The sequence below is a fragment of the Ochotona curzoniae genome, unplaced genomic scaffold (assembly GCF_017591425.1).
Source record: "Ochotona curzoniae isolate NIBS_2020 unplaced genomic scaffold, NIBS_Ocur_1.0 patch355, whole genome shotgun sequence".
Lineage (NCBI taxonomy): Eukaryota > Metazoa > Chordata > Mammalia > Lagomorpha > Ochotonidae > Ochotona > Ochotona curzoniae.
In genome coordinates, this window is record NW_024466923.1 from 117,582 (window position 1) to 144,988 (window position 27,407).

Below are 27,407 nucleotides of genomic sequence, written 5' to 3' on the forward strand. Positions count from 1 at the left end.
TCCCATGAGGATATTCTATCTTTACTCTGGTCTTAATTCCTTCTATTTGCCACAGAGTTCATGCTTGTGCCTTGTCTCATTGTCTTTAAGTTCACTAAAGAAAATGTATACCTTCCTTAGAAGATTCATTTTCTGTGGCAAAAACTTAAGTTGTTTTGAAATTCATTGTTTATAATATAGCTGATATTTGGTCATGACTGTGAAGAATAATCTGGCAAGAAATGTTATATAATTGTATTATGGAATATTCATGCAGTGGAGCACTCCAGGTAATGAGAATGAGCAAATAAAAAGCACACACAATAAATGGTTGCATCTGATGAAGTTGAGATAGGCACAGAAGATTGTATGCTGTATTATTCCATTGGCAATCAGCTTAAAGCTGGCATATTCAAAATTTAGATAATAGTTACCCTAGAGAGCAGAAGTGGGTGCAGGATGCCCTTTCATGCCAGCTTTTACTAAATTGTCACTGTCTCTAAATGTTTTTAGTGAAAAGAACTGGAAACTGAATTATAAAAGAGAATAGACATCATGAGCTTTCCAGATTAGATTTATAAGCTTCAGTAGCTTTTTATACATCTATACATGGCTGAAGCCAAGGAATCTGATCAGGTCAGAAAAATGTTTCTCTGTGTCCATAAAGTGACATTGTATCAGAATATTCTTCCTAGAAATATGTTTCTGCTTCCCCACATGCACACTTGTTTTTAATTGTTATCTTATTAGGCTATTCATTCAATTGATTGGCATCATGAGGGCAAACAGTTCATGTGCAGCCATTCAGATGGTAGCTTGACCTTATGGAACCTGAAAAGCCCAAGCCGCCCTTTCCAGACCACAGTTCCACATGGTAAGATGTTTATTTTCCAAATTAACCAACACTTATCTTTAAATAATAAAAATATCTTAAACTTTCATGTGTAATCTCTTTAGTGATATAGTTTTCATTAAAATTCCGTTTGAGATATTTCCTGATTCTTATTATAATTCTTTTTATGCATGAGCTTGTACATGTGTTTTCAAGTTTTTAAACATGTTTTTATTCTCTTTCTGTAAGAATTGATTTTCAGATAAGTAATAAGGTTCAAATAAGGTTTTTGAATTATCAGAGTGGGTGGCATTATAATAATCCTACTGAGATTTGATTTGCTGTATAATTAGCACATAATAAATTCCCATAATATTCCTAAGGTGCTTGGGAAGAATTTGTATTTCCTATTACATAAAGCTCAAGCCTAAATATGTATTTTTCATTATGTGTTGTTAAAATCTTCACAAGGTTTTTCTTTCTTTAAATTGCATTTCATTTTATAACATCGTTTCATAGGCTCTGAGGTTCCCCTGACTCCTCCCCGTACCCTCCTCCCACCCCGGTGGATTATTCCACCTTATTGCAGTATTACAGTTCAAATCCAGTCTTGTTTCTTTCATTGCAAGCATGTGCCATGCATAGAGTCCAGCATCTTATTGTCCAGATCAATTCAACAGTTTCTTGGGGAGACCATCTCTGGTCTAAAAGCAGAGCTGGCAGAATATCGTTTCAACCAATTAAAAGCCATAACATATCATCAATAACTGTTTACAACATTATGGGGTTAATTGACATGGTATTGAGTGACTGATATGTTAGAAAATGCAGGTTCTTAACCACATCCTGTGACTACTTCATTAACATTTCAGGTTTAGTTTATATACATCCAGCTTCTATCCACCTTAAAATGGCTATAGGATACTATTCAGCTGTCTCATGTCTATTTTCATTTTTGTATTTAGCAGTTTATTGTATTGAAGCATAATTTTTACTGAACTTGGCAGATTTTAGGATAGTCCAAACTGGCTTATAACTTTAACAAGGCATATGTCAACAGTTGAGGCACAGAACAGTTTTAGGAGGGGTGTGCAGAGAAATCTTCAATACCCTAGTTAGGAGTAACTTATTTTCGTGTCCTACCTAGTAAGGTATATGTGAGTCCCTGCTGACCATTTCCTGTCTGGTTCTAAGCTTTCCTTGTTCTCTGTCTATTCTAATTTTTTTGTTTTTAATTTGATATTTGATCTCTAAGAGAGGCGAGTTAATAAATTCTATTATAATAGATTTTTCCTGGTAATCCTGATCATTTTTCTTTTATGGCTGTGAAAATCAGACGGATCAGGATGATTTATGGTGTTTGTCATTGTGGTTTTGCTAATATGTCTAATGCTACATTTGTTGAGATAGTGGTATTAAAATTCTATGGATTTCAACCTTTTTTGAACCAAAAATAAATTTATCAGTAGTTCCAATTTTTTGCGTGTTGATATACCCTCACATACATGCTAGTATGTATGCACAGAATATTTATCAAACCCTATCAGAATACTTAATAGTGGAAATTTTAAAACAATTTTTAAATCTCATTAATAAGGGACAATATACAGTGTTTATCTTTCAGTGACTGGCTTATGTCATAAAGCATGATACCCTCCATTTGCAACCATTTTCATATGATAAAATTTCCTTTTTACAGATGAGCAATAAATTTTAGAACATTTCAATTTTCACTGAAAGAAAAGCATTAGATATTTATTTCCATCTCCACTTTCCTAGTCCTCTAGCCTGAGGCAACCACTAATCTTATGTCCTCATTATAATACCCCAAATCAGTAAAAGATCTGAGTAGATGTTCTTCAAAGTAGCTATAAAATTTTTCATGTGTAATGTGAAAAATGTTGACAAGGATATTGAGGAAAGGAAACCTTTGCACAGAATTGGGGATGTAAATTGTTGCTGCCATTATGGAAAGGAGTTTGGAAGTTCCTAAAGAGATTAATACTAAAATTACCGTACTACATGGCAATCTTTCTTCCAGGAATTTACATAATGGAAATAAATTCAGTAGTTTTTAAAGATATCTGGACTACCATTTTCGTGACAGTATTTTTCTTTTAAGGATTTACTTGTTTTTATTGGAAAGGCAGATTTACAGAAAGAGAGAAAGAAAAACATCTTCCATCTGTTGGTTCACTCCCCATATGGTCACAATGGCCAGTACTAAGCCAATCAGAAGCCAATCAGAATCTGCCACGTGGGTACAGGCTCCCAAGGCTTTAGGCCATCCACAATTGCTTTCCCAGACTGTAAGCAGCAAGCTGAATTGGAAATAGAGCAGGCAGGACATGGACCAGTGACTATATGGTATGTGACCATCTGCAAGGTAGAGAATTAACTAGTTGAGCAGTTATGTCAACCCCTACTGCAGGATTTTTATAATAGTCAAGATCTGAAAACAACCTAGGTGTCCATTGATGGAAGAATTGGTAAAGAGCCATGGTTAAATTGCCCAGTGTAACTAGCTTTGAGTAAAATGAAATAAAAACCACAATGAGGTATTATTTCTCTCTAATTAGAATGGTGATTTTTTTTTTAAAGACAAAAGTGGTTATGAAGTTGTGGACAAAAGAAAATTAGCACATCATTGCTAGGGATGTAAATTAGTACAGCCAATGTGAAAAGTAACAGGGGTCTCTAAAAACTAAAACTATAATATGATACAGCAGTCTCACTACTGAATATAAATATCAAAAGGAAATAAAATCATTTTGTCAAGGAGACCTTTATAGTCATCTGCTTATTGTATACAATTTTTCAATAGCCAAGAGATGTTAACAACCCAACTTTTCATTTATTGATGAATGAATAAAGACAGCTTGCTACATATATCTGATGGACTACATATATCTAATGGACTACTACTAAATCTTGCCATTTGATACGGCATGGATGGAACTGGGAGGCTCATTATCTTAAGTAAAATAAGCCAGATCTAGAAAGATAAATATCATTCATGTGTAATCTAAAGCAATAAGCTATCTCCTAGTCATTAAAAATATAAGTATACTTAACCAGAAACAGGAGAGAGAAGTGGGAATGGAGGGATTAGTAAAGGCTGATTGATTTATTAAATTATAGCTATATAGGAGTAAGAATTTCCAGGGTTATACTACATAGCAGGGTTCTCTATAAAATTAGATACTATTTTTGACAATTTCCATATTAAAGACATGTTAAATGTTTGAAATTATGACTCTGTTTACCCTTTTGGGCATTACACAGTGTATATATTCAATGAAACATTGTATATTACTCCATTAAATATATATAACTTTGTTAATTTTTAATCAAAACTTTTAAAACTACACAATGAGGTACTTACTGCATCATATTCATTAGGTTTACTGTTGTCAGAAATACCAAAATAAAAACAAACTAACAATTGCTAGCAAGATGTATACAACTGGAAATGTACACAGTGTTTGTGACAAAGTAATATGCTACACTCGTGGAGAATAGCATGACGGTTTCTCACAATATGAAAACAGAATCACCATATGCCACAAATTGTACTTCTTTCAAAGAAAACAGTTCAGTGAACCAGAAAGATATTTGTGTACTTTTCCAAGATTCCCTAGAACATACTTGAAATGATAGATAGTGCTAAACATTATATATAGAATTGTTTCCTTTACATGTGTAGGTATGAAAAGGGTTTTTAAATAATTATTTTTAAAAAACACAGTATACAGAGAGGGAGAATCAAAGTTGGGGGTTTCTGTACTCTTCCAGTTGCTAGTTCAGTTCCCCTAAGGCCATAATATAAAGGCCTGAGCCAGACAGAAGGTAGAAACTTCTTCCAGAGTTCCCACTTGGGTGCAGCAGCTCAAGAGCTTGGGACATCTCTGTGCTCCCATGCACATTGGCAGGGAACTGGATTGGAAATAGAGCAGCCAGGATTCACACCACTGCCCATACAGTATACTGGCATTGCAGGTGATGGCTTTACCTGCTCTGCCATAATGCCTGTGCTGAGAAATTTTAATTTATAATAGGCAATAAATTAAAGGCAATAGTTCTAGGGATACTGTTAAGTCAATTACAGTTACTCTAACACAGAGACTGTAGTACTGTGACAGTTGATCAGTAGCTACAATAATTGTTAAATTACCTAATGAAAAGGTTTTATTTATAGCCTGCATATACTTTACCAAGGGAAGATTGATGTTCTAAGCTGAATGAGAAGGGATGGGATGAGATTTCATCCTGCTCCTTAGAAAAATATACAATTTGAAGCTTATGAATTGTGTGATTTTTCATATGATCAAATACTTAGTTACATAAAAGTAGATGTGTTATCTTCATTGTTCTGCACTTTATTATCTAAACTCTAGAGCTTTGAGGTTTATCCTCATTAACATACCCAGATACATCACTGTTTTTCATGGTTTTTTACACTGTTGTAGTCACATGATGCAACAAGTTGTGATTGGTAGATGATTAGTCTGGGTTTTAGGATGGCTATGTTCATGATAAATTCCTAACAGCAGGTTTTTAATATGTTTTACATCAATTCATATCCTCACTAATTTTTCTACAAATCTTTAATGTAAGCTATATTAATAAATTACTGGGTTTGTCAATCAAATGGATTTTTAAAACTTCTTTTTACTTAGATTTTAATTATTTTTAAGGTTTATTTTATTGATTTTATTTTTATTTGAAAAGCAGGTTTACACAGACTGACAGAATTATTTGTTTTAAAATTTAATGATCATGTAGTGGAGTAAACGTTGTATATAAATTTTCACATGGAATGCACATCCCATTTCAGCATTTAGACATAACTGCTCTTCTTCCAATCTAACTTCCAGATGGTATGCATGCAGGGAGATAGCAGAGGATGGCTGACTCCATGCCACCCCACATTTGACCTGGAGTGATTTCTGGGCTCCTCCCTTAAGCTCAGCCCTAATAGTTTCGGGCAATTAGGTAGTGAATTTGCAGATGTAAGATCTGTCCTTCTCCCTATGTTTTGATCCCTACCTTTCCAAGACAATTGAAAATAATGAAGAATTATAAAGCACATATTATTAATATACTTTTAAGGGATACAGTGTTATTTCAGCAGATACACATAAACAGGTCAAATTAGGTGATCGGCACTTCCATCTCTTCACCCTTTGTCCATTTTAGAGCACAAAAGTCCTCAATTCCTATTCTTTCTATATTGCATTATATATTATCACAATCCATAGTCACCCCCTGTGCTGTGTAACCCTAGAGTCTATTACTTCTATGTGTATCGGTCCATCCAACTTCTCTGCACCTTATCTCCTCCCTGGTAATTTGGCAACCACTATTATAACATCAGATCAATATTTTAAAATATACTTGAAAATTTGAGTGAGAAATGTGGATTTCTGTGTCTGGATTACCTGATTTAACATAATCTCTAATTCCATTCATTTTGTTGCAGATGTCTAGACATTTTAAGCTATTTTTTTTTAATTTTTGTATACCTCTTAATCTTTTATTTTCCTTTTAAAAGAATTTATCTATTTTAAAGGCAGAGAGAGTGAGACAGAGAGCTTCCATCTGCTGGATTATACACTGAATGACTGAGGCAGCCAACCCAGGAGCAGGCCAACGCTGGGAACCAGGAATTCCATCTGAGTCTCTCACAATAGTCCATATGCTGCGGCCATCTTCCACTGCTTGCCTAGGTGCATTAGGATGGAGCTGTATTTGGAAATGTAGCCTAGATTAGAAATTGTGTTACAATAAGAGATGTCAACATTAAAAGCAATAGCTTACTTAATGCACTGCATAATAATGCTGTCTTGGGCCCATTTCAATGACTCAATTAGCTAATCCTCCACCAGCAAGTACCAGCAACCCATATGGGCACCAGATTGAGTCCTGACTGTTCCACTTCCCGTCCAGCTTCCTGCTCATGGCCTAGGAAAGCAACAGAGGATGTCCCAAAGCCCTGGGTCCCTGCATGCACATGGGAGACCCAAAAGAAGCCCCTGGCTCTTGGCTGCAGATCAGCCCAACTCTGGCTGTTGCAGCTACTTGGGGAGTGAGCCTGCACATGGATGATCTTTCTGTTTTTCTTCTCTGTAAATCTGCGTTTCCAATAAAAATAAAATTTTTTTAAAATGCTGTACCAAAGGTTTCATATATACACACACACATACATACATATACATACAGATACATATATACATATATGTGTGTGTTTTCCTATGTATCTTTTTGGTTTGTATTTTGCATGAATGTTGCCTTACATCAGAGAGAACATATGATATTTGTCCTTTTGGGATTGGCTTATTTCACTGAGCATAATGGTCTCCAGTTGGGACCATTTTGTTGCAAATGGTAGAATTTCATTCTTTTTAATGACTGAGTAGTATTTCATGGAGTATAAAAAAGCAGAGCTTCTTTATCCATATATTTTCTTGAAGGAATCTGGATTATTTCTATGATTTGCTGTGGTGGATTGCGCTGCTATAAATTCATGGGCACAGATCACTTTCTCATATGCAGATATCACTTCCTTTGGAAATATTCCCAGGAGTGGGATATCTAAGTCTTAGAGTAAATCAATTTTGAGTTATCTTGGCACTCTCAGAACTGACTTTAGTAGCTGCTGATGTGGTGTATCACATTTATTAATTTGCATTATGTTATGGTAAACCATTCCTGCATTATAGGGATAAATCCCACTTAGTTTGGGTGAATGATCTGTCTAACATATTACTGGATTCTATTGGATAGTATTTATTGACGATTTTTGTATCTATATTTATAGGGGAATAACAATCTGTAGTTCTCTTTCTCCGTCATGTGTCTGGCTTTGGTATTAAGGTGATGTTGTCTTCATAGAAAAAGTTTGGAATGCTTCTCTTCAGTAGAGTAAGTTCTTGATATATTCAGTAGAATTCAGCAGTGAAGCCATCTTTGGTCCTGGTCTTTCTTTGTTGGGAGAAATTTGCTTACTGATATCAGTCTCCATCCTGGTTGTAGATCTGTTGAGACCCTTATTTACCTCATACTCAGTTTTGTCAAACTGTGTGGGTCTCAAAATGTATCCATTGCTTCCAAATCTTTTGATTTGTTGGCATATAGTTGTTTTAGTTTCTGATTATTCTGTGTATATCTGAGGGATCTGTTGTTACTTTTCCTCTTTCCTCTCTGATTCTATTGATTTGGATCTACTCCTTCTTTTTTGGTTAGTTGAAAATCTATTTTGTTAATTTTCTCAAAGAGCCAGCTCTTTGATTTGTTGATCTTATGCATTGATCCTTGGAGTCTATTTGGTTCATTTCCTCCCTTATTTTGCTTATTTCTTGTTTTTTTTTCTGTCAATTGTAGGATTGTTTTGCTGCTGTTTTTCTAGTTCTTTCAGATTGTAGTTAGGTCGTTTACTTGAACCCTTTCTGACTTCTTAACAAAGGCACTAATTTCAGTGATCTTTCCTCTTAGCACTGCCTTGAATGTGTCCCACAAGTTTCGAATGTATTGATCATTTCTTTTTAAAGTGATTTTTAAATTTTGACCTGTTGGTCTGCAGTTTCACTGCATGATAGTCAAAGAACATAAATGGATTGATTTCATTTTATTTTAAATTACTGAGGCTTGTTCTGTGGAAGTTTCCATGTAATGATTCATTAAAGCTGTATTCTGTAGGATGAAAGGTTTTGTGTATTTCAGTTAAGTCCATTTGTTCTGTTGTCTGGGTGAGCTCTGTTGTTTGCTTGCTGAGTTTCTGTCTGTTAATCTGTCCTCTGAAGTTAGTGGGGGTATTAAGTCCCTCACTATCATTATATTGGAGTCTGTTTCTCCCTTTAAATCTATTAATATTTGTTTCAGGTAGCTAGGTGCCCTGGTGTTTGATGTACACTCATTTATTATTGTAATTGCTGAATTTATCCTTAAATCATGTGATGACCTTTTTCATCTCTTTTAATGCTTTTATCATCAAAGTCTATATTATATGATATTATTATATGATGTAATATATTATCTATATTACACTGTCTCATTTTTCCTTTCCATTACCCTTGAATATCCTTTCCATCCTTTTGCTTTCAGTTTCCACATATTTTTGTTGGTAAGATGTGTGTTTTAGGCAACAGATGGATGGGTCCTGATCTTTGCTCCAATGTGCTAATCTGTCTTTTGATTGATGAGTTTGTCATTTACATGCAGGGTTAGTATGACAAGCAGTGATTTAATCCTATCATTTTAGCGTTGAGTTTCTTGCTTAAGTTTTCTTTTATAGTTTTGTTGATATGTTCTCCAAATTTGCCTTGGTTTGGGTGGGTGTTAGTTTTCTCTGTAGCAACTGTTTAAGCAACATTTGTAGGGCAAGTCTGATAGAGGCAAACTTTTTCAATTTTTATTTGCTTTGGAAATATTTTATTTTCAAATGCAAAGGAAAGCTTTGGTGTATTACACTGGGATGACAGTTTTTTGTTTGTTTTAGTATCTGGAATTTGTCGCTACATTCTCTTGTGGCCTGTATGGTCTCCACTATTAGGTCAGCTGTGAGTCTGATTAGTATTCCTCTATAAGTTATCTGATGTTTCTTGAGTGCTTATTTATCTTTTCTTTGTGTTCAACCAAACAGCATGATTATGGTGTGTACTATTACTTCCAGTAGAATCTATTTGGTGTTCTTTGCCCTTCTTTGGCTTCACATTTATTTCTCTATGTGAGGGAAATTCTCATTTACTATTTCATTAAATACATCTTTCAACTCACCTCTGCCCTCTGTGCCTTCAGGAGCACCCATAAACCTTATGTTTGGCCTTTTGATGGTATCAATTCTTCAATAAATTTTTAACTTAACTCAGTTTCTCTTTCAGATCTCTGTTTCAGAATTTTCATGTGTTGAGTCTTCCAGTTCTGCAATTCTTTCTTCTGCCTTACTCATTCTATTATTGAAACTATCCTTTGTATTTTCAATTTTCTGTATTCTTTATTTTGGTAATTTAGTTTGATTTTTTTTCAATGTTGCTATTTCCTATGTAGCACATTCCTTAAATTCCTTGAAATTTTGTGTACTTCTCTTTGTTTTTAAGGAGATTTACAATGATTTTTTTTTTAATAATTTTTCTTCTGGTTGTTGATTTTGTGAGTTTTCATTTCAGGTGATGTTTGTAACTTTGTAATGAAAACTGTCCAATCCAAATGTGAGGATACAATGCAGCATGAATATCTACTTCCAGATCAAAGATGGACTCCCATCTTTAAACTCCATGTACAGTGCTGTCAGTGGCACCCGTAGGACAGATTTTTTTCTTTCTTCTTGCCAATAGCAATTAGGTCTGAAGGCAACTTGGACCTTTTTTGGATGGAACCCATGGGATGCCAATCTGTTTTTTTCTTGGTGGGACCAGTGCAATGCATTGAGCCATAATTAGTTCTCCCTGGCTCAATACATGCACAGTTCACTTTTGTTCCCCAGGGACTTTTGCAAAAAACTTAAAATGGCCCATACTGTGGCATTGATGGAGGGTCTAGGCCATGCAATCCATCATGTTCCCATACTTGTCTGAAAGGGTTCCACCACTCTGCTTTTGCTTGTGGTCACATCAAAAAATTGAGTAGGACCTGCAATTCTGAGTTGATACATCCTGCTTTCCTTGCATCCCCTTCATAACTGACCATTATTGGAGCTCTGATTGCTGCTGTGATTTCTGTTTGCTGCAGCACTGCTTCACTGTCTCTGTTGCTTCCCTGTGTTCACACATCTTCAAGTGTTCCCCTGCCATCAGCTGACCCACTCCTTTTTGGGGGATTGCATCCTCTCTGCTTCTCCTCCACTAATCCTTCTGCATCCATTTTAATGTGTCCTTACCCTACTCCCCTGCAGTGTTGCTTTTTTTTCTTCTATAATGTGTTTTATTACAGATCAAGGGAAGCAAATGACTTTTGTCTTTCTGAGGTTGGCTTATTTCACTAATCATAATGATTTCCAGTTGTGCCCAATTTTTGTTGCAAAAGACAGAACCTCATTTTTTTTTTGGCTGAGCAGTATTCCATACTGTGTGTATGTATGTGTGTGTGTATATATATATATACATATATCACATTTTCTTTATACAGTCATCAAGTTGATGGCCATCTGGATTGATTCCATATTTTCACTATTGTGAATGGGCTGCGATAAATGTAGCAGAATAGATAACTTTGTGATATGTTAATTTTATTTAAGTGTATTCTGAGAAGTGAGATACATGGGTAATACATTAGATCTATTATCAGATTTATGAGTAATTTCATATTCAGTAATGGTTGCACTACCTACATTCCCAACAACAGTGGATTAGGGAACTATTTTCCGCACATCCTCTCTAGCACTTTTTATTTTCTGATAGCCATTCTAAATGGAGTGTTGTGAAACCTCATTGTAGCTTTTGTTTGCATTTCATTATGCTTAGTAATCCTAAGGATTTTCATGTGTACATTGATCACTTGTATTTAATCCTTTGAAAATTGCCTCTTCGTGTCGCTTGTTCATTTTATAACTGAATTGTTTTGTTGTAGAGTTTCTTGGGCTATTTATTTTATCTGAATATTAATGCTTTATCAATTGATTATTTTGAAAATACTTCATCCCTTTCTGTCCATTGCCTTTATACTCCGTTGATGGTTTCTTTTACAGTCCAGAAATGTCTTAGCTTGATATGATCTCAGGTTCCCAGTTTTGCTTTAATTGCCTGTACAGCTAGGGGTCTTTCTCAGGAACTCTGAGATTATGCCAGTGTACAGTGTGAGGCAGGATTCTTGTATCATACTTCTGTACATGGAGATGCCATTTCTTCAACATCATTTGTTGATTGTTATCATCTTTGCAGGGACTGACTTTAGCTCATTTGTCAAAGGTTACTTGGTTGTAAATGAATGAATTAACTTCTGCAGTATATTTTCTGTTCTATTAATCTACATGTGTATTTTTGCACCAGTACTATGCTGTTTTGATTAACACCGTCCTGTAGTGTGTCCTGTAGCCTACTATAATGATGTCTCTGTGTTTCCATATGGATTTTAGTATCATTTTATTCCTGGTCTGAGACGAATGTTATCAGATTTGGATTATGATCACATTGAATCTATAAATAGCTTTTAGTAGTATGGGCATTATAATGATATTATTTCTTCCAAATCCATAAATATGACAAACTCTTCCTATCTTTTTGTGTTTCTTTCTTTAATGTTTTTACTTTTCATCATGGAGGACTTTCATATCCTCACTTAGGTTTATTTGAAGTTATTTAAACTTTTATATCTATCATGAATGGGAAGTGAAACAGCTAAGACACTAACCAGTGTACATGCTGGCACTTGAAAGGAGAGGATTAGAGAATTGAGCCATTGCACCTGGCCCCAGAGAAAACTTCTGATGTTTATCTTTATAGGTTTGACCTATTTCACTAAGTATGAGTTCAACTTCCACCTACTCTGTTTAGATGAAAGAGTTCCTTCCTTTTTCATGGCTAGGTATTATTCTGTCGTGCATACATCTTGTGTTGTCATTATCTAGGTCTTAGTTAATAGACATCTTAGGTGATTCTATATCTTAGAATCTATATCTTAGGTATTGTAAATTGAACTGATGTAAACATGGAGTTTAAATAACTTTAATAAGTTGACTTCATTTCCTTTTGGGTATATTCCTAAGAATGAAATGAATTATATGACCGATATGAGCTATTAGAACCATCAAATAGCATTTAACCAGCTGTTTTTCTCTTACCATTTTAAAGATTTTAATTTTGTTTTTTAGGATTTTTACTAAGATATGTCAGATATGTCTCTTTTTTATCTTATTTAGGATTAAATGAACTTAATGTTTCCCTGTTTGAATTTTTTCTACCTTCAAACTGCTCTAATAAGGGAAGCCATTTTAATGTTTTTTAATATTTAACTAAAATTTAAAATGTACTTTAAATTTAAAGTGTTACATATCTAACGTGTCAACTTGCAGACTTCTAACAACTCTGTGGCAAAAGGTGGCTGTTAATTGTCTTTTGTGCTTCATGAACATTATTCTTACTGTAGTTCTACCTGGATCTTTTCATTTAGCCAAATTGCCTGCCCATCTTGTTTTAATTTAAATTTCCACAAAACTTTATCATTTATTTGCTTATGACACTTCATAGACTTTGTGTTTTTGTTAAGTCTAGTAAATTTTGGGCCCTTTTGATGTCTGATTGTCATTTGTGCCCTGTCATTAGCAGGCATCTGGATAGGAAGTAGTGAGCTGGAACTCATACTGACTCCCAAACATGGTGCCAGCATTGCACCTTGTGGCTTAACCTGTTATGCTACAGAGCAGCCCCCAATAAATCTTAAAACAATTGTGAAAAGTGAAGCCCTGAGGAAAATATTTCTTTTTATGAGACCTTGGCATGTCTTACTTGATCGCATATAATTTCAACAATTCTATTTTACACGTGTTACAGAAACTTATATACCTGTTATCATGCAAATAACTGTCATTACATTCACATTATCGATGCTTCTTTATTCAAAATAGAAAGAAACATCAGTTTCAGAAAATATGCCATGGAACAAACCATGGTTTTATTTTATGTCGATTCCTTGCCTTTTAAACAAATTCAATAAAACTATCTTAATTTGATTTGGCTATGCCACTTTGAAGCTATCCTAAAATGTAAATGTGTATATATAAATACCTCTACATAATCGATATGTGTGTCTATATTTTATGTGTGAAAATACATAAGAATGAAGGTACTTACTGAAAGTATACATGAACCATAATACTTCAGAAAACATGCCAAGTTTATGTAAGAGATGTACGTACATGCCAAGAGATGTAGAATTAAATGAGACGTGTTATGTGTATTAGTGACTTAACTTTCATCTTTTATTGATCCTTTATTCAAAACCATGTGGAATCTAAATTGTATAACCTCTTCCTGCCAGTAGCTAGAATTTTTATTTTATGCCAATACAATATATCATAAATTTATTTTTTATAAATTATGAAGTATATAATCTGTTTATTGTTCAGTAAACTCTCCTTAAAGTGAATTAGATGGAAAGGAAATCATTTTGATTACCCATCATATGGTTTAAATGGTGTTTTTCTGCATATGAATGGAGATGCTACTATTATAGACAAATATTGATCCTTGTATGTATTTTCGTGGTAGCACATTTTATTTTACATATAAATATCTATTTTCAAACTTAAAATGATTTTACATGAGACTAGATTAATATGTAAAGAATGTAAAGCAATATGATTTGTATTATTTTATCTAACATTTACAACCAAGTACTTACGCTCTTGAAATGATTTACAACGTCCATAGAAATAGTAAGATATGTAGGCATCATCACTTCTCAGTATTTTGGCTAAGATCAAGTGAAGATATATAGGCATGTTTATGCTATTATTAAAAACATATTTATGTTATTGATTTTTATACTCTTGTTTTTAAATTCTCATGGATGTGTATAATTCAAATTAAACTTAATAAAATATCTTCTTTTGTTAGGAAAAAGTCAAAGTCAAAGAGAAGGAAGAAAATCTGAATCTTGTAAACCAATTCTTAAAGTAGAATACAAAACCTGCAGAAACAGGTATGCATTTTTTAGGAAATATGGGAATACATTTAAGAAACATAAACAAGAAAGATGGATATAATTTTATACAACCATATTGTCTAATGCTTTATATAATTATGTTAACTGGCTGAATTCTCATAAATAATGACAGCTTTTAATAGACATCATCAATGATCATTATGAATATTGCAATTATGTGTTCTTTTATTTTTGCAAGTACTTTGAGTATTATATATTAATTTTAACAATGTAGGACTTACTGGCCATACACACTTCAAGTTACAGGGTTTACTAAACATAAGGTATATGCTATTGATAATGTTTTGACAGAATTAACTACATAACCGCATCTATATACTGGGACTTAGATTCTGAATTTGCAAGATTCCTTTAGCTAGAAAGACAAAATGTAGATTGAAATTATGTTTTTTGCAAAAATTAAGAAAACAGAACTGAAGCAGGGGAATTGAAGGAAGAAAAGAAGTATGACTATCTTCTTAGAATTTTACTTAAAATATACATGAAATCTGTATGAATAAAAGTTTTCAAGCATGAAAGGAAAAATAAATATATGTATCCGCATAGTATAAATTTACTAAAATGTAATAAACATATTGATTCAACTTTTGGTGGAATTCTAAAGATTAATTATTTAAAAGGAAGACTAACACATTTTTCATTATTTAATTATTTAAAAGGAAGAAAAACACATTTTTCATAAGATTGTTCTCTCCCTAAATGCCCATAGCAGACACAACTAGGCCAGGCATGTTAAAACCAGGAGCTAGGGACTCCACTGTTGTCTCCCTCAAAGGTAGGAGGATTTAAGCAAGCAGTTGGGCTAAGCTCCAGGAGCATTAACGGGGAGTTGCATCAGAAGTGAAGTAGTGGTAGAACTTGAACCAGCACTAACATAGGATGTTGGTATCACAAATGGTAATCTAAACCCCTGTGCCACAGTGCTTGTCTCTTCAACTAATTAGCTATTTGTCCCTTTAACTAATTAAAAGTTCATCAAAGGGATTAGTGATTTATTAGAGCAGTAGAGAGAGACTAGAGATCTTCCAGCTACTATTTCATTTCTCATTTTCCCATAACAGCCAGGGCTGGATCTGGATGAAGGCAGGGTCCTGAGATTCAGTCTGGATCTTTCACATGGATGGCAAGGACTGATTAAGAAGAACCATCACCTATTGTCTCCAAAAATATGCAATATAAAGTAGCTAGATCAAATGTGGAGGAGCCCAGACTCTAATCAGGTTGATAGAGGCATCATAAGTGGTGCCTAATCAATGTGAATTCCCCAAAAATGTTTTAAGCTCTAAGATATATAAAATTGAACAAAAAGTAATATTTTATGTATTTTATATCTATATATCTACATAATAAATATACTGTTATTTTCACCTGTAATGGTGATTAATGACTAGTCTCATCCAAAATTAAAATAATAGTCCTGTGCCTAAACATTAATCTAAGCTAAACTGTATTCTGTATTTATTACATACTCACAGTAGCACTCTTTTTGGTATCAGATTTGTTTACACCTGTTTTTATGAACTTATAAAATTTATATAATATATAATATAAAATTAATAATTTTAAGCAGTTAACTTAAATATATGTCAATACATTTTAGCCTAGCCTGTTGTTACAATACATGAACTGATAAAATGAAATTACCACAATTTTATACAATTATGACTAAAGTATTAAAGTATTTCAATTTAACTTTAGGGATGGAAATGTAAAATACATCACATATATTAAAATTGTACTTGAAGTTGTAATTCAAAAACAAGTTTTTTGTGTCTTTATATTCATTATTATTTACGTCAATTGTTACGTAGTGTTTTACTTCAAGGATTATTGAGGTGCAAAATGTTATGTTAACTATTGCTAGGAAGTGTTGGTTTGATATGTTTGTTTCTTCCTTGTTATATATATGTGTGTGTGTATGTGTGTGTTTTAAGTTTTACTCTCTCCTTTAGTTTTGCTCTTCCAGGATGTCTGTCATTTCCTGTGTGTGATCTGCTAGTGTCCATTGTTTTTTTTCTATAGGCTAAGAAACTTGAAAGCCAATATTTATACAATGAGGGTAACAGGTTAACATTGAAGGCCCGGTGGTTTTACTACATATGAGGAGGTCTTGGAAAAACTCAGGCACAAGAGGGAAATCTATGCATGAATTAAGACTTTTGCAGCAAAACAATTACCATTTTAATTTTCTTGTGAATTTTTATGTATCCTTATACATGATCTGTAATCTTTATGACATTTTTCTAAGCTGCCTGTTTAAAAACTTTTATGAATTGCTTAAATATTCAGCTTAATTCAGTTAAAACTATTAAATTATTACTGTAGGCAATGTGCTGTGTAATTTGGTGTATGAACTTGACATTAGTATTTGGTGTTGAATTTGTTCTAGTGAACAAGTAGTTGCCGAAAGAAATATCAAGTGTGTTTTATATAGATAATGCTAAGGAACACAGAAAAAGGGCCATAGGCTAGTGTTGACAAAAATGGTGGGGAGAGCCATGAAATGAAAGATCAGGGAATGCTTAGCAATGGAGATTCCTAATATGGGACTTAGTGAATTCAAAGTTGGTGCCAGGCAAGGGAGAAAAGTTAAAAGTCAAAAGAAGTTAATTTAGGAAACAGGACCACAAATCAAGGCAGTATAATGCTTGAAGCCATTGATTTTTGAATAAGACTTCTGTGTGACATCAAAAATTTTAATTGTTTAAACTTCTGCTTCATATCAATGCCTATCTCAGCATGTTCCTCATGAATACTAAATAAAATAATGTGCCAGGCATATAGTAGTCTAACTTTATAAAGGTACATATGGATTTCTTAATAAGTAGAAGTTAATTTAATAGGGTTGTCATTAGGTTTAGGGTATCCTGCATTGTTATTCAACAAGCATATGCACTTGATTTAGTAATTGATAATCCAAGTATGTGTAGAAATGATTCTTCAGATCTGTACTGTGAAACAGAAAGATTATTGATAATAATTACTGTCATGCTACTTACATGTAAATGTATGCATTGTGTCTGTTTCTTGTGATTGCTACTTTATTTAGAAAGTCAACTCTGATGCTTAAAGCTCAGAGTCTAAAAACCAGAGGATCACTAAAGAGTACTGGTGAAAGCATTGCCATTACAAAAAGATCATAGTCTGAAGTGTGGGAGTGCTGAGGAGGGCCATGAACTATCAGATAAATTAGGTCATTTATTATTTTTCAGAACATTTAACGTGTAGAAGTGCTTGACAAATTGTGAAATTTATTTATTGAAGAATTTAAATATTAAGTGAAGCATCTAGGTCTTGGCATTTGGTTTGTTTGTCATGACATTCAACAACTGCTTGACCCTGAATAAGTTATTTAACCTGCAGTAATCCTAGATTCCTCCAAAATAAAATTGGACTACTAATGTCTTTATTATAGTTGTTGTGAGAATTACATAAAGTTTATTTTGTAGGTATATGTAACATCTATTACATGGTAAACATGCAGTGAATTTTAGCTCTATTACCAGACTTGTATGTTAGGAATAAACTCCGGAGTCTGAAATATTCCAGTTTTCTTTTGGCTTTTGCTGCTTGTTTTTTACCCTCATTAATAAGATAAGTAAAAATACATATTATCTAATATGGTAATAGATATGTAATACAGTTATCATGAAAAGTTCCTTCAGCAATTTTCTAGGGCAGTAACTTTTGTTCAGATCATTTAGTAGTTCACAGAGTGAATGTGTGTTAATAATTAACTTAGGGCCCGATGTTTTTTTGATACAGAGCCATTAGAACAGAAATTTTGTACTTTTCCTATCCTAGGGTGTGTTAAGACAGGTTTTCTAAGGTGCATACAAAAAAAATTGCTATTTCATAAAGAATCACATTAGAAATAGTTTTAAATATGCAAAGGTTTTACTATATATGCACAGTTTGTAGAAACAAATAATAGATCCAAGAGTATGCCTTTTTTTTTTTTTTTGCTTCATTAATAGCATGTAGAATCACAGGTGCAAGAGTATCACTAAAATCAGCCAATGAGGAAAACAGAAGAAATCTGAGTTAGAACATGGCAGTTTGTTGTGCTTACAACCTAAACAAATCCAAATAGTAAGAATTTTTAAAAGGCAAAATTACTCAGTTTTATATGTAGGTTTAATATGGGTTTGGATAAGAAAGTTCAGAATTTTCTGATTGCTCTATAAACTAACATTAGCGCAGTGCAAAATAGAAAAAAAGAAGGGAAACCATACAGAATGATTGCTTGAGACAAGTGTGTTCTTTAGTTTTGCAGATAGGATGGAAGCGAAGTCTAAGAGGAAGCATATTCTCAAAGAATTTAAACCTGAAAGATTCTTTTTGAAAAGGTTTTTCTGACAAGAATATTTTTAATTGGGGATTTGCTTCTTTAAAAAGGCTGCATAACTTCTTTTCTTTTATACAAATAGTGTAAATATGTAGGTAATGATTTGAGAAAAGAAAAATCATAAAGCTATTAATAAGACAACTGTAACAAATTACATTTATGCCAACCCAGTTCTATCTACTTATGTCTTACAAACTAATAGGCAAAAATAATTGTTTGAAGTTCATTAAGCAAGGAAACTGGAGATCGCTGGTCATAGGTACAATCAAGATCATGTTTGTCTTTGGTGCTTTCTTGTTGTCTTCTGTACCAGCTTTCTCCATCTTTAAGTTATAATCACAGAAAGTGTATTTAGAATTTTGTGTTCACTGACTAACATTCTTGGACTTTCCACTGTCACATTTCTTTTTTTCTCTTACAGATTAGAGTCTCAAATACCAAATAGTAAACCTGATATTCTAACATAGACTAATCTTCTACTTAGAGTGCTTTACAGTATAGGAACCAACTAATTCATGTAAAGAGGCAATGAGCACCTCCAGAGTCCTCTAGCTTCACATTACTGGGGTGATATGTTCATGATTTTAGTGGTGAGATTGTGTATCCAGAAAAAGGGAAATGATTGTAGAGTGAGGATTTGGAGACCAGGAAAGGCTATTTGTGTCAAATTGAATTACAGATAATTCCCATCAAGCATGTTCCATAAAAGTTCAGTCCTGTGAATTCCTATCATCTGAAACTTGGCAGTCTCATTAACATTTTTTTCCTGTTTAGTGAACCATTCATAATATTCTCTGGTGGATTATCCTATGACAAAGCTTGCAGAAGACCAAGTTTAACCATCATGCATGGAAAAGCAATTACAGTGCTTGAAATGGATCATCCTATTGTTGAATTTCTAACTTTATGTGACACACCCTATCCAAATGGTAAGTAATAACTCTATTACTGTTGAGAAATCATTTTTAAAATGACAAGTTCTTAACAAAATTAAGATGAAATATTTTCAGTTTGGCAGCAGATGTCCACTGTCCTACAACACTGAGCTACAGGTGCTGGAGCAGGTCTGCAATTGTACCTACTTGACAAACTGGAATTAAGACAGATGTAGTGTGGCAGTGCTGGCGTTTCAGGTTCTAATTTCAGGTAAGTGCTTTAAACTTTGATAAGGATGGTGGAAGCTGAGCTGGGAGGGAAGGATAGGGGTCTGGGGTGAAATTGCTTGGGGAAACTGAGGTCTCCTAATAGTCTCTCCTAGACCAGCTCCACCCATCCCATTCCAAAGCCAATCAAAGTTAAAGCACTTACCTGATATCAGTGATCTGTAACTCTGGTGATGCTGCATCTGTTTCAGATCTGGCTTTGCTTCAGATGCAACTGCAGCACCTCTGATTACTCCAGGATTGCTGATGCGTGGTTAGTGATTTATTTCAGTTTTGAAAATAATCAGAAAGCTCTTCTGGAAGTCATATGCTTACATGGTTTCTTATCATCCTGAATATAAAGACTTTTTTTTTAAATTTAGTATGAGAAATGTTGCACTCATACCCTGACCCATACAAACTCCAACCTGAATGCATACTGCACTCAATTATTTCTTGAGTGCCCATGTGATTGATCAAATAATATTCCTTTATTAAATTTTGCTAGTATGCTTACTGCTAAAAGCAAAGCAAACCAGTCTAAACACATAAGCAGAATATATAACGAAATTTAATGACCATGAAACCTTAATAATAAACTCTTTAAAGCTATGAGAATGAACATATAACAAGTAAATAAAAGTTTGTTATTTAGGCAATGTGATTTGAATGCATGTTGCTCATCTTCATTAGGGAGCTTGTAGACTTGGGGAAAGTGCACTACGTCTGAGTACATGATATCTCAATTTCTGATTTAGTCTTACCGCTCACTAGATATGTGCTTTTGAGTAGATTACTTAACATTTGTGATTTTCTTATCTTTTGTAGAAAGAAAATAACCTTGACCACACAGGATTATCAGAAAGTGAACATACTTTATTAACTAGAAAGAAATATATGTTCTTAGTTGTGTTATTGAATGAATTCTTTTAAATTATTTAATTTCATATTAAACACTGGGTAGATATTAATCAGAATAGCATTTGATTTCCAGAATTACTAGTGTCAGATAAGTCATCTATATTGCCAATTAATATTTATTACATACCTATTGTATCAACAGAGCAGACTGTAGAACATACAAATCAAGAATGAAACAAATTTCTGGTATCATATTTTAGTCTGATCATATGAACAAAATTATTAGAATTTGTTAAATTTAAATAATCTAAAATCTTAATTAAATACTAGGTTATATGGGTGTCAGTATAAGTAACAAACCAATATATAGTCTAGTTTAATAGTTAATGACTAAGGCACTCACGTAATGCTTCATGGCAAAATTGGATTAAGTAGGCTTTGAAAAGGATATTAATGAAACATGTTAGAAACTGTGAGGTTTTATAGTATAAGTAGTTTAGAGAAAAAATTGGAACCTTTTAGATATGTTTTGAAGTAGAGCATTGGAGGAATTTTGAGGAAACACTAAAGTTTCTTTTTAATGATTTTTCTTTCTAAATGTTTTTATTTATTTATTCATTTATTTATTTGACAATCTTGACATAATTAGGGTAAAAAGGTTCAAGCACTACAGGAAGATGGGCAAGACAATTAGTTCCGTATTGTTTCCTTAATATATCTGATGTAAAAGGGGATTTTAAGGGAGAAGCCCCACCCACCCCAGGTCCCAGATGTGGGGCATGCTCCGAGGGTCTTGCTCAAGTGGTTTTGATAGTTCAACAATTCTGAATTGCTGCCACTCTCACCACTCCAAGCACAATGAGGTTGTTGCAGAATCCACTGACTGACATAGTCCATCATAGAGTCTCCATTTGCCCAGTGTTTTCATTGCCAACATACAGCTGAGGTGGTTGACCAATTTGTTCTGTCCTCTGTCTTTTGATGGTTAGGGTTCTGAGTCTGGAAGCTCGATTGGGGGGATCCCCAAAGAAACTTTGTCTGAGGTGTTCCCAGACCAGATTCTTGTATGTACTAGCAAGCACAGGGCCCGGCACAGTCCATTGCCCCGATCAGCTGGTGGTTGCAGTTGCTGGGTTGGTTCTGTTTCCATCCCTGTCTTCCACTGGAACCAATGGGTGTTTGCAGTCCAGCCTGGTTCTGCCCAGCACATACTCGGCCCTCACATAAACCAGTGGGAGCTGCAGCCTAGTCGGAGTGACCCACAATAACCCCCACCAGGCCCGCCCCCTACCCTGGTTTGCCAGTATGTGTGGCAGACTAGTCCAGTCTGTCCCACATCCCCTTCTGCTCTCATACATGTCAATGGGTATTAAAACCTTGTTCCATCTAACCAGCTCAACTATCCAGCCTTCACGGATGTTGTTGGGTGTCTCTGTCTAGCCACCCCAGCCCCTGTCCTAGTTTTCATGCCCTCCTGTGGGGGGTGGTAACCCAAGAGGGAGGAGCCTACTATTTCCCTTCCAGGCCACTCCCACTCCCACATTATGCACTCTCCAGGTGGTTCTGTGATTTGACTTGACAAAACTAGCCCCCAGTGCCAGCTTCTGCCAGCTGATGCTGTGGCTAAGCCCCAACAACCCTCACCCACTCTAATTTTGTTTGCACCAGTAGGAATAATCAGCCCAGCTTGGTTTTTCCTGATCTAGTCCACATGAGGCCCACAGGTGTTGTAGCCCAGCTCATGCTCTCAAATGAGAGTAGCTGTTCAGTTAGGGAACCACCCCTTATTTCCCTGCCGGTTCTGCCCCCTCCCTTCCTGATTCTCATGTGTGCTGTTGGGTGCTGCAGTCACATCTGGCACAGGCAACCTCACCTTGGCATTCTGTATTGTGCACTGCTTTTGTCACGACCAAACCTGGCTCGAACACACTCTGTTCCGGCGTTCAGATTTGCCAGTGGATGATGTGAACTGATTCTGCCTGGTCTGCCCCCGACCCATGCCAGAAGCACTAAGATTAAAGCAATACTTTACTGAGATATTCCCTCTCGCCTCCCCCCAAAAGAAGCATGATTTTTGAGGGAAAACCCTGAAATATGATATCCTAGATTCCAGTAAGAATTTTTATAATGTGCATTTAAAGTTATCAAGGCCTAAAGTTGCTATCTGAAGGAATGGAATGAGAAACACCTCATTAAACTTGCTGAATTTCTGGACTGGGAAATGACATCAGGAAAATGGGATAACTATATTTCAGAAATATTATTTCATATGCAATAATAGCAAAAAGAGACAAAGATCACTTATTTGGAAAATGAAAAGATAAGGCTTATGATATTTATAAACATTCAGAAAATAAATGTTTTAAGGAGTTATGAGAATGGACAATGATAAAGTAAGAGAAAATATATGAGCAAATCTGAGCTTAGGAAATTGCTTCCTTGACAACAAAGAAAGGTATTTGCGGCCTGGCACAGTAGCCTAGTAGCTAAAGTCCTTGCCTTGCATGTGTCAGGATCCCATATGGGCACCAGTTCTAATCCCAGCAGCCCCACTTCCCATCCAGCTCCCTGCTTGTGACCTGGGAAAGCAGTTGAGAATGGCCCAAAGCCTTGGAACCCTGCACCCGCATGGGAGACCCAGAAGAGGCTCTGGGTTCCAGGCTTTGGATTGGTGCAGCTCTGGCCATCCTGGCTGCCTGGGGAGTGGATCATTGTACGGAAGATCCTCCTCTCTGTCACTCCCCCTCCTCTCTGTGTATCTGACTTTGCAATAAAAATAAATAAAGCTTAAAAAAAAAAGGAAATTGCTTCCTGTTAAGAGCCTTGAGGAAGATGCTACAGTAATAGGAATTGAATGTGTGGTTGCAAAGGTAAAATACTTCATATCTGTATATATAAACATCCACACATCACTGGAGATACTCAGACCATTTCTGATGATGCTTAATGAAACATAAATGAACTTTAAAATCAAGCTTAGTAATCTCTAAGTCACACATATAAATATTTGTTTTTCAGAGAGATGGTAATGAGGATCAAATTTTTCACTTGTTGGAAGCTAGAAGTAGTTCAACTTTCCCCAGTATTATTAACCAATTAAATGGATTTAACTATTAATGTAGTTGACATGTGAAAATATCATGAAAAAGGCTGGCAATAAACAGCTGTATAAAATGAAATTTCTCAGGTTATTTTTATTGGCGACCAGTGCTACCAAGTTTCTTCTACATTTTTCCCCAAATAATCTGTGCACATAAATAAGTTTATCTAATTATTTATGTGTGCATAATCTTTTTTTGAACAATAGCATTTTCAACATACTGTTCTGTAGTTTATTTTTAGTCAGCTGTATAAATTCAGTTTCATGTTAATAAATATGTAAGTTCATCCTCTACATTCACATATTGATAAATATTATGCACATGTTCAATGCAACAAACTTATTAACATGTTTTGTTATTGCTGAACCATTTATGACATCTGGCAATTCAACTTATTTCTCAGAGTGCACAGCGCTTCAATGCTTTTAATTGAGATGGCACTGCCCTGAGTAATTAAAGACTATGATCAAAATTTGTTTCACATTGAGGTTTAAATGTGTTCATTCCTCTACATCCCCATAAATAATGTACTGACCCCCCCCTCCAAAAAAAGAGTAATTATAACATAATTTTTGTCCCAGTAGGGCTACTTTTTTAAAAAAGCTGAGCCCACTCAGAAATAAACCAATCTATTAAAAAGGGAAGTAGTGCAGTTGTAACCTGTGGAATGCCTACTGTGTACCAGGCTTTGCATTAAACAATGTTCTGTACATTGTTTTATTTAGTGTTTGTGATAAGCTAAGGTTGTTTATGCTGTGCCATTTCAGTAGAAAGAAGTTTAGATGAACAAGTTAACAAATTTTTTCTTCAGTAAATAGTAGACATAAAATTGATTCTTTGACTCCTAAGAAATCCTTTTATTCACTAGCAAGTATAATACACAAGGTACTGATGTAAAGCTATGGCCTTTGCTGCCAGTTAGTGTTATTTAAAAGAACAACAGGACTAAAATGGGTACAATTACCTAAGATTGTAATTAATGTAGCTATAACTTTAGCTCTTTCATGCCTGTTTCTCAACTACTGTATTTTTGTAGCATTTCCTTTCTAACCAGTGATATCCCTAAAGGGGAGTAAAGACAAAAAAAAACAAAAAACAAACCTAGTCTCATGGAAACCCACTTTTCTTCCCACTGAAAAATAAAAACATCACCCAGATGTGTTGAAGCAATCATAAATAACACAATTATTGCTTCACTGAGTTAAATGAGGTACATGGCAATATGCTTTTCCCACCCCCACATAATTTTCATTTACACATTCCACACTTCGTGATGTATTAATATCCCTATTTCAAGAAAAAAGTGTAAATGTGCAATTAACATCTGCCTTTGAATTGACTAGCAGAATGTTAAAATGACTCAATTTTAATACAAAGAATATAATCTATATCAAAAGCAAAGGGGAAAACTGTTTTTAATTCTCAGAGCTAAATGAGAAGATAGAAAGTCTCAGAAAAAAATTAATGCACCATATGACTCGGCCGTCTCACTCCTAGAAGTTTTACCTAAAGGACATGAAATTTACCTAAAGGATATGATTTTATATCAGCATATGAAAGAATTATCTGTTTCCAATGTTCATGGCAACTCAGGTCACAATAGTTAAGATTTGGAATCAACCCAGATGTCTATAGATAAATAAAATGTGTTAGTTATATACAGTGGAACTCAGCCATAAAAAAGGAGTAAAATCCTGTCTTTGGAAACAAAATGGATACAATTGGAGAACACTATGTTTAGTGAAAAAGACTATCCCCAAAAGATAGATATATGTTTTCTGTGATTTTTTTTTTGCAGATAACATATGCAGCACCAAAAAAAGATAATGCATATGAGTGAAATTAGCATATCGAGATTGGATTGTTATTATAGCACTGGTCTGTACTGCTGAGGAACGGTGGTCTTTCTACTTGTTGAATTATTTATTTAGTGGAGGATTAAGCTTGTGATTATAAAGTAAATTGAAAGTATGTTCTACCAAAATAAAAATAAGAAAGGAGGAAAGGTGGGAACTATCATTAGGTTATATGTAGTTACATGTAGTTAACTCCAAATTACTAAAATTATAGAAGAGTTTGTAAAACAACAGTTACAGCATGATTTATTTCACATAATCTGCTCTCATGACTTCAAGATGTGAAGTCATATCTCACTTTCTTGTTTTTTGTGCTAACAACAAAGTTGAGAGAATGTTTTTTTTAAAGTGCCCTTTTAGTCTTATTTTGACTTTAATTTTGATCTTTTCAAGTCATTTAACATTTGTATAGGAGAGAAAAATAATGTGATATTTTTAAAAATATATAATATAAAAATGCTACAAGTTTTTATTTTTACTTTTAGAATTTCAGGAACCGTATGCTGTAGTGGTACTTCTGGAAAAAGATCTCATTGTAGTTGATCTGACACAAAGCAAGTAAGTTGTCCATGTACATGTAAAAATATTTTAAAGTATTGTTGCCATTAAATACAGAAGTACATTTTGGTATTAGCATTCTTTGAATAGTAAATATCATGTGAATACAATTTTGCTAAAATTACAAAAATACGATTTTGTTGAGTAATAACTAACCCAGGAAAGTTTTGCTGACACTGAAAAGGGCTTATGACATTTTAAAAAGGCTTATAACATTTATGACCTGATGTTTGGACAAAAGCATTTGAGACAATGGATACAGAGTGGAATATATCTCGGCGGTTTCCTTAAACTAAAACCAATGTTAGGAAAACATGTGTGATCTAGTTGGTGACTATCATCTAAGGTCTGTTGGTTAGAATAAAACTGACCAAAGGAAAATGATCCATGGTTAAAGTATTATTGCACACAGACAATACAGGAAGGCAAGCTCTCAGGATTAGGGAAGATGGGACCTTCTTTCCTTTTGCTTTTACATTGTGTTGTATGATTGAAAAATATCTAGAATACTGCTGTGACACTGATATTCTCTATTCCTTGCCATGGGCAGTTAAAGTAGGCTGGGATTTATGGGCACAGTTTTTCTGTTATACTTTTTCATTTTAAATGATGTTAGGCAAGAAATTAATTTTCTCTGATTGTGTGTAAATTCTCCTACCACCAACTCTTAGCCCTTGTATCTGAAACTAAATTTGATGCATTTACTCTTCTTTGCTTACAATGATCTCTTCTTTCTATTCTTGTATTAACTTCTTATGTGTAGGAATCTCAGCTAAGATGCCACTTCTTTAAAAATAGATCTTTCTTTGCCTCTATAATTTGGTAAATTATTCCTGCATTCCTTTTTCATAGCTTTTGTGAGCCATGCAATTTCCATTTAAGGATCATGTCCCTACTGAGCTGTGGCCTCGTGTGTGGAATAAATTCTCAGCAAATTTTTGTTGCATACATTGTAGTTAAATTATACTTTCCATGCAGTTTGTAAATTTAAGAGCTAAAGTTCTATTTTGTGCTGATTTGTGTTATGCAATGTATCTTCATTTTGAAAGGGACTTGTGATTTGAACTATAAGAT

At 34.3% G+C, this 27,407-nt stretch overlaps 1 protein-coding gene across 5 annotated transcripts in view; it reads left to right on the forward strand.

Annotated features, from left to right (window-relative positions):
* LOC121167251 (syntaxin-binding protein 5-like) overlaps positions 1-27,407 on the forward strand; it is a 252,185-nt gene that overhangs the window by 116,295 nt on the left and 108,483 nt on the right. For 4 of the 5 annotated variants that reach the window (XM_040996671.1, XM_040996674.1, XM_040996673.1 and 1 more), the window contains exons 8-11: positions 730-860; positions 14,372-14,443; positions 19,590-19,744; positions 26,261-26,333. In XM_040996671.1, coding sequence (XP_040852605.1) covers positions 730-860; positions 14,372-14,443; positions 19,590-19,744; positions 26,261-26,333 — 431 coding nt within the window. Of the gene's footprint in view, positions 1-729; positions 861-14,358; positions 14,444-19,589; positions 19,745-26,260; positions 26,334-27,407 lie in introns of all 5 variants that reach the window. The other variant, XM_040996672.1, reaches the window with a different exon arrangement.